This window comes from Stylophora pistillata, chromosome 4, assembly GCF_964205215.1.
Source record: "Stylophora pistillata chromosome 4, jaStyPist1.2, whole genome shotgun sequence".
Lineage (NCBI taxonomy): Eukaryota > Metazoa > Cnidaria > Anthozoa > Scleractinia > Pocilloporidae > Stylophora > Stylophora pistillata.
This window is the reverse complement of record NC_142522.1, coordinates 14,784,681-14,792,991: the sequence shown is the minus strand read 5'-3', so window position 1 is coordinate 14,792,991 and position 8,311 is coordinate 14,784,681. Positions and strand designations below refer to the sequence as shown.

The following is an 8,311-nucleotide window of genomic DNA, read 5'->3' as shown; positions in this document are numbered from 1 at the left end:
TAGGGTAAACGATGTGAAAGACGGCTAACCTAGAGTAGATGAGGGTTAATGTGGTAGAACATGGGTAACTTATGGTAGATGAGATTTAACATGGTAGAACATGGGCAACTTTGGGTAGATGAGAGTTAATGTGGTACAATGCGGGTAACTTAGGGTAGATGGGGGTGAATGGGGTAGAACAAGGGTAACTCAAAGAAGACTAGAGTAACTAATAGAACAAGGTTAGCTTGGACATACCATGCAACATACATGAAGATTGTAATACTTAGTACTAACGGATATCAGTTATAGTGGGACGTGATATGGATCTAACATGAAGGCTTTACTGTTTTCCGTGATGTGAACATAAATTAATCGTACCCACCGTCTTTGTGGCATGGATTGGGTCAATCGACAAACCGCTCACGAACGCCCTGTAAGAGGAGCTTCTCTGTTGTTATCTTTCTTAAAAATAGGGTAAACTGCATGTCATGTGGAAAGCTCAGATCCTTTGATAGTGCATTGACAGACTAGAATTCCCTCCCAGAAGACATGAGAGGTCTACCTTATGATGCTTTTAAAATTTCATCGCTCAAATATTTGGAATCTTAATAGGCTCCGTTAGTGTGTCATCTCTTGCACATCAATTTTATTATTTTCTGTTTCTGTCATATTTTAGATATTTCACATTTCCACCGTGAGTTTTTACCTATTAATTACGGCTTACTATATTTTGCGAAACGAAACGAAACGAAACGAAACGAGTAAACCTAGCGATATCTAACTTATTTCTTCCGATTCTTAAACACTATTCGTAGATACAACTCGATGCAGCGATGATTTGTAAATAAAGAGTTTGAGCCAAAAGCTCAGAGGTGCGCCGTTTCGCAAATTACAGATATGTAAATCTGTAATTTGCGAAACGAGCTCTTTGAAGACTCTAATGATATGTAACTTATTTCTTCCGATTCTATAACACTTTTTGTAGATACAAATCGATGCAGTGATGATTTGTAAATTAAGAGTTTGAGCCAAAAGGTCAGAAGTGCGCCGTTTCGCAAATTACAGATATGTAAATCTGTAATTTGCGAAACGAGCTCTTTGAAGACTCTAACGATATGCAACTTATGTCTTCCGATTCTCTAACACTTTTCGTAGATACAACTCGATGCAGTGATGACCTTTTGGCTCAAACTCTCTATTTACAAATCATCACTGCATCGAGTTGTATCTACGAATAGTGTTTAAGAATCGGAAGAAATAAGTTATATATCGCTAGAGTCTTCGAAGAGCTGGTTTCGCAAAATATAGTACGGGTTAACTCGTTTGGTTTCGTTTGATTTGGTTTGGTTTGGTTTGGTTTCGCAAAATACAGTAAGCCTTAATTACGTGATTACTTATTTTATACATTGTTGATTTTGAGGGCCTCACTGAAAACCGCTATGGCGAACTGGGCTCCCTCTTTAAGTATTTTTTAATAATAATAATAATAATAATAATAATAATAATAGTAATAGTAATAATAATAATAATAATAATAATAAGAATGTTAGGCCTTACTTTGTGTTTACAGGCCATCTTTGAAACCTATTTTTCCATTATTTTTGCTTGTTATGTGTTGTAATTGTAATCTTGCTAAGTCCTTTGTTTGTGACACTGGTGTCACTTTTATCCTGGATTTCCTTTTGTCGTTGCAGGATCTATTGGAGTGGAGAAAGCATCAAGGAAAGGCAGCTTGGTATGGTTTGTGGTCGATAATCGTAGGTAAGCTCGAACAAGAAAGCGTCTTTTAACAGAAATGTTCTGATTGTTGACTTTAATAAGAGGCTGTAGGGGATTCTTTATGAGCAGTTGATCAGTTCAGTGGTGCAGTTAATTACTGTCTTCCGATCAAAGAATATAAAACGGGTATTTGACGATGTAGGAAATACTGTACTATGATCTGTCTGTGGAGAGCATCGGAGCCAGCAAAGACTGAGGCAAATGATTGATGTGTTGATGTGGATAAATCGAATTAACCTGCGATGGCCACATTTAATTTACTGGGTTTCTGTTGAAATAAAATTTTTGAGCAGGACATTGTATAGTAAGACTACAGAGTAGCTTCTGGGGAGAGCAGGGATGGTGGCCAGCAGTGAGATTGCGACTACCTCCCATTGCTGTGACCTGAGTTTGATTCCCCAAACTGATATCACATGTCGGTTGAGTTTGTTGTTGGTCCTCGTCCTTGTTTGCAAGTTTGTTCTTCAGGTCCTTGGGGTTTCCTTCCTTCGCAAAATTCCAAATTTTAATTCTACCTGGAAACAGTGCACAAGAGGAGCCACCCTGTGCAAAGCTCATTGCTGAAAATTATATGACAAATGCGCTGATGAGGCATCAGACCTAGTGGCACTTACTATACATACATCATATTTGTATTGGATATCTTAAACAGTGCATGAAACTAAGAAACTTGGTATGTTTACATGAACAGAATGCTATAGAAATTAAGAAATTTCTGCCCATTCTGAAATGGATTTTCTCTTTGGTATAAGTTTGAATGTGTAAATTAGAAGTTGGTCAAAATCAGCAACTTAGATTTGGGGGGATGGGGTATTCCCCCACACATTACTTTTCGTGGTTTTGTACATATTAGTTATTTCTTCATTTCTTTAGGAAGTAGCGTGACTTATGCAGGTCTTTCACTCTTTCGGCTGCAAATACCCAAGAAGTACATTCCACTCTTATCCCTAAGTATGTATTAATGTGATTTTTTTTTTTGGGACATATAAATGAGATATGAAAAGTTCATTTACTCAATTCTACCTATTAAGTTCCATTCCAACAACATTTTGTTGTCTACTGTCATTCGAAGTAAACAGTTCCACCTGGATCTAAACACTGTATGCCAACATCACTTATTCACATTTCACTTCCAGGCTCTAATGAGTTATACCCCTTATGCTCTGCCATATAATTCATAATTATATAATCTCCTTATTGATATTTTTCTCTATTCTTATCACTTGTCTGTTTGATATTGTACTGATATTGGAGTGATATTGTAAGGAGAAATTTTGTCTTGGTCATTTGTGGGTGTTTAATGGTTAAGAAGTTTCTACATTTTGAGTGTCATATTCCTGTTGAATTAGAAATGCCTCCCAGTACATTAATCTTGTCCTTAAATGACTTATTAAAATTACTGTGCTTGTCAACTGGAAAACTTACTTGTAATGTTTCAGGCAGAAAAACCTATAAGTAAGGTATTTCTTTAGAGCCCAGAACCTTTTTAATGCAGGCTTATAATTGAAAAGAAATCAGAGGACATAAAATTGAATTTCAGGATTTAATTTACTGCTCCAAGTGAACATAGTTAATACATGTGAAACTCTTTTTCCTTACATTTGAAGTATAACTATTTTTCTCACAATGTAGTCACATCCAATATAGCTCAGAATTGGTTACATTGTCAGACAAACTATGACACTTTATGTTAAAAAGGTACTCATTAGGATGAATTGGTACAGCCATGTTTTACTTTTTACCTTGTAGATTGAATTTCTTAAATTTTTTTTTGGATCTTTTAGCTACTGGAGCTTGCTCTGGATGGTTTGTTTCACACAGAATTATGAGATCTTTCCCTCCATCTGATGTGGATTCTGCTGTTTCAGATATCAATCAGTCATTAGGTAAGTTTAGTTAACCTTTGGTTGAGCTTTTAAGTTGCCACCTTTCTCTTCCCCAAAAATAAATTTTCCCATTCCATAATGGTTTGCTAGGGTTTAATAATACATACTTTTTTAATTAATACATACTTTGTTATATTGTACTCCTGAACTTTTGTTCTAGGCTCTTGCTCAGTGGCCCCATGTCATAAGAAACAACCACAAACCCATCCTAGGTGATCTGTGACATCATTGCAGGGGGCTGGGGAAAGAAATTTTAATGCCATATCCCCTAAACCAACGCGCGCACCAATTCAATCTGTTTTCGAAGCATGGCGGCCGGTCAGCTGCCATGCGGGAAAGTTTGCGACAAAGAAATGTTCTGAAAGACACCTATTGTTCTGAAAGGTGAAAATTTTACTTACTTGGATGGCTTCTGTGAGTCCAATGCTGGGATAGTATTCTTGCCTCAGCGCTCGATTCTTTCCCACAGTAGACTGTTTTAAAAAAACTCATTTCCATCAGGGAGTACATAATTTTTGACGACGTACCCAGTTTTATTGTGTGATGGTAATGTGCTTAAGAGACGTACACAAGCGAACTACCCGGCTCTGACGAGAGTCGGATCTTTGAAGACCGGATACCTTCCTCGGGATTTCCATGGACGTTTGAGCTTGGTTGGTAAGTTGCCTGAAGGCCTCCATTGGGTGCTCGCTTCAAGGATGGAACTTTTTGTAGCAGCTCTTTCAACTGGCTCAATTTAGGCTCATTTTGACACATCAGTCCCACCGTAATCCGGTAGGGTGGTTTTTCACTTTCCAGGATACATTCCTCCGTCCATTTGCCACTCGAATCTTTGGTTGACTTCTGCTTCAATGATACAACTCTGCCTTCGAACCTTCCTCTCCAACTTTGGTAATGATGTGACATCTAGACTCAAGGAATCTTCAGTTATGAAGATGAACAGAAATGAAATGAACAGACTTGCAGAGTTGTGTAGCACACAACTACTTTTTTAAACTGTAAAAATTCCAGATATCATTGTGCTATACAGTATCAGTTGGGTTATATACTATACCCAATTTATGTAAAATGTAGACTATAATTTTACAGGATTTTTAGTGAAAGGGTGCAAACTTGTGATAGGCATACATGTTATTTCCTAAATTTAAAAGGACTTTGATAATTTTTTAACATGTCGCTTTACACATTTTGTTTTTGTTATTCTTATTGTGTAGTTCCAGTAACTAGCCATTATCCCCGCACCCCTTCCACAGAAGGCAAATGAAAATTCCTGGGGGTCTCATTCTCAAAGACCAAAAACTGTAAAAAGAATATTTGGAGATTTTTCAGAATTTCTGGAGGGTGGGGTGCTTATAAAAAATCCCTTCCAAGGGGGAGATATCAATATTTTACGGAGCTACACATTTTGTAGAAATGTCCATAATCACCCTACAGACCCCTACCTCAATTGTTTCAAGGAAAGTAAAGCTAAAGACAACTTCCTGGTGCCAAAGTGTGTTAAACCAAAAAAACTTTCTGTGGATGAGATATAGATATTTTCTTGCACAATACAATCAATGTTGATGTGAACTAGTTTCAAAAAGGCACATTTAACCTGCCGCAATTTTTGCAATTCGCAAACATAGTGTTTCAGGTGACCGAAACCCAAGGTGAGCAGTACCAGGGTAGTACTCCAAAAAGGTTGTACCATTCAAATTTTTACGCCCAGTGTTCCCAAGATTTTGATTTGCAAATTCTGCACTTTTCTTTAGTGGGGGCTTTTCCACATAGTTCATTCTCAAATTTTTTTTTGGCAACTCTCGGCATCTAAAACTGTCCAAACTGGTTCTGGACAGATGATCTTCATGTCACCCAGTTGGCGCTGGTGCTTCTGGGATTGGATAAGTAGATTTGGCAGATGAACTGCCAGTAGATAACCTTCTTTCCTTACTATCCCCACAAGTGTGTCTTAGACTAATAATTTTTATTTCTTGCCCAGTCAGTGGATGTTTAATTGTTTTTAGCTCTTGAAGCTGTTTGTAAACAGCATGACCACATTTTTTTTGTTGTCTCATAGTCATCATTCCCCAACCAAAGGGCAACAGTCAAAACTGTGCTAAGTAAATTGTAAGGCTCAACTAGTTTCACTCTTGCACTGGTTTCTGCGGTAAAATAATGAGACCATTTAAGCCACGGAAAACCATCTGTGTAATCCATCAGAACCTGACAATTGTTGGGTGTATTCATTAAATTCTAGACCAATTTGTTTCAGTAATTCTTGGCGGGTGTCATTCAGATTACCAAAAATCTCATCTTTACTCAAAATTGGATTGATGCCAATGGCCACTTCCAATTTCTTCCCCACTTGTTTCTTAGTGCATCTTGTGTTTCCTTCTGTCCAATCGCAAGGGACCCAACAATTCCACAAGAAAATTCCAAAAATGCAGAGTGCTGTTTTTTAAAAACACAAGGCATAACAACATCCTTGAAAAAAGAACCATTGTCAATTTCAAGGAGCCAGTTGCAAGAATTAGGTTTGTTCTTTTGAACTATTTCAGTGAACACTTGCCTCGGGTTGTAGAAACCAGTGCTTGGTGAGGGCTCTGGACAAAACAGTGCTTAAAGTTCTGGGTAGTGTAGGTAAAGTTCATCTCTGAACTTGCATAATTTGCTGTGAAAATCATTATTTCCATCAGTTCCTTGCAGTAAAAAGTCCACAGGTGACACAATTTTGGCAATCTTTGGTTAAACTAAATCCACAAGTTCTTCATCGTTCAGACAGTTCACTGACCCTTTGCTTCCTGGAAGAAGGATTACTCTCGTCGTCTAGAAATTTTTCTGCGCCTTGTCTTAATGAAACCCGTTTCCGAGAGGTTGACAAGCCATCCAGTTTGTGCTCCGGATAAAGACGAAGATGTTCGTTTAAATTCTTTATGTTTTTCTAAAATTTACCAAAGTTTTGAAATGGGCAATGAAGTCGAATTACTGACTCGGCGTGAAGCACATTTTCCTTTGCTCGACAAGACATCCAAACAAACAATAAAAATCACAATAAAAACAATTGGCCGGCAAAAGAAACAATACATATTTAAAAGTACTTTAAATGCTGACTAACGCCGCGTCTAAAAGCCCGCGATAATGGAACTGACTTCGAGAGAGCAACGAAGGCTCGATCAAAACTTCTTTAAAATCAGCACATATAAAAAATAAAATCAATACAAACACACCATTCCCAGAAACAAGGCAGCTTTATTACGAATAACATTTACTGTTGATTAAGCGAATGCCCGATCTAGTACATAAGTAAGAAATAAAAAAGCAAACTTCATACTAATACAATGCATGAGTACATCGAGCTTACGTTTGGATTGTCTGCAATGTTCATCGCGAAAAGCTGTCAAAGTATTTAACCACGCAGACACGGAGTTTCTTTTCATGGCAGTAGCTGCATTGTTCAAACTACCCTGACAAGTCTTCTCACTTGTTAAAGTGCGAAAGTAGTTAGCTACATCGACCTCGCATCACGCCGACCGGCCGCCATGAAGACAGATTGAATTGGTGCGCGCGTTGGTTACTGGGATATTGCATTAAAATTTCTTTCCCCAGGCCCCCGCAATGACGTCACAGATCACCTGGTCAGAGTTGACTGTGAGAGGGGAAAACCTCTCTCTTAGGGAATGTTCTTTTAACTCAACAGAATGATCCATCTGATTAACCATCTTAATGTTGGTTTAAACCAAACATGGAATGCTAAAAAGAACTACAGATTTTGGTTGTAAGAGAACAAAAAAATAAGTGTGTCAATATCATTAAATGGATATACATATTGCATCCAGTATTTAGGTGATTGTTTATTTAATTTAGGTAGTTATTATATATTCTTTTGTTTGTCATAGGAAATAAAGAGAACTATGCATCTCCCATGCAGACATCAAAATTTGGAGACAAAGACTTCATTAAAGAATGAAATGGCACTTGTGATTTACCTTTGTGATCACTGGTCTGCCACGTGAAGAAAGAAATGTTTCAATACCCCATTTCTGAATTACCCTTGGCCTCTTTTTCTAAACGAGGCCTGGTGCTCAACCATTCTTGTGAAAATGAGTTTAATTTGCATGTGAATGAAAACTTATTATCATATGAAAGGATGAGCACCAAGAGTCATTTTGAAAATGAGGCCAAGGGTTATTTAGAAATGGGCTGTTAAGAAATTGCACATTACTAATACGGTATTAATTAAATGTATGGATAAGTGAGTTGTACATAAATGTTTAAAAAAAAATCAACCTCTTTGTCATAACATGGATTATAAATAAATGTTTAAAAAAATCAATCCTTTGACAATGTCATAACAACAGAATGTTCTGCCAGAACAGAATGTAAGACTGACTCATTACTCAACTTTTTTGTGTTTTCATGTTATTGTTCAACTGTTATTCTGTCTGTCTTGGGGAGGGGGGGGGGGAGGGTTGCCCCAATACCTTCAAAACCTGGCCTATTTGAGGACAAAATTTATCCATTTTGCTTCCCTTTTTGGGACACATTGAGAGTCATTTATTGCCTGAAGATCATTTGCTGCCATCCTTTACAAGCTTAGGTGGAATAAAGGATTACCTCTCCCATTGAGACTGATACACTAAAACATGTCTAGATATGGCATTTCTTTTTCTACCATAGGTAAACAT

The 8,311-nt window shown here is 37.4% G+C and overlaps 1 protein-coding gene across 3 annotated transcripts; it reads left to right on the top strand.

Moving 5' to 3' along the window:
* Positions 1 to 258: 258 nt before the first annotated feature.
* Positions 259 to 7,959, top strand: LOC111322159 (uncharacterized). Of its 3 annotated transcripts, none has more exons than XM_088758518.1 (5): positions 259 to 415; positions 1,677 to 1,743; positions 2,635 to 2,712; positions 3,546 to 3,647; positions 4,149 to 5,901. In XM_088758518.1, the coding sequence occupies exons 1-5, from the start codon at positions 377 to 379 to the stop codon at positions 4,157 to 4,159; spliced, it is 297 nt and encodes a 98-aa protein (XP_088614644.1). In that variant the 5' UTR covers positions 259 to 376; the 3' UTR covers positions 4,160 to 5,901. The 3 variants fall into 3 exon arrangements, with proteins under 3 accessions (XP_088614644.1, XP_022780960.1, XP_022780953.1); XM_022925218.2 differs by lacking the exon at positions 4,149 to 5,901 and adding an exon at positions 7,523 to 7,959 and having other exon boundaries at positions 261 to 415; XM_022925225.2 differs by lacking the exons at positions 2,635 to 2,712; positions 4,149 to 5,901 and adding an exon at positions 7,523 to 7,959 and having other exon boundaries at positions 260 to 415.
* The last annotated feature ends 352 nt before the right edge of the window (positions 7,960 to 8,311 follow it).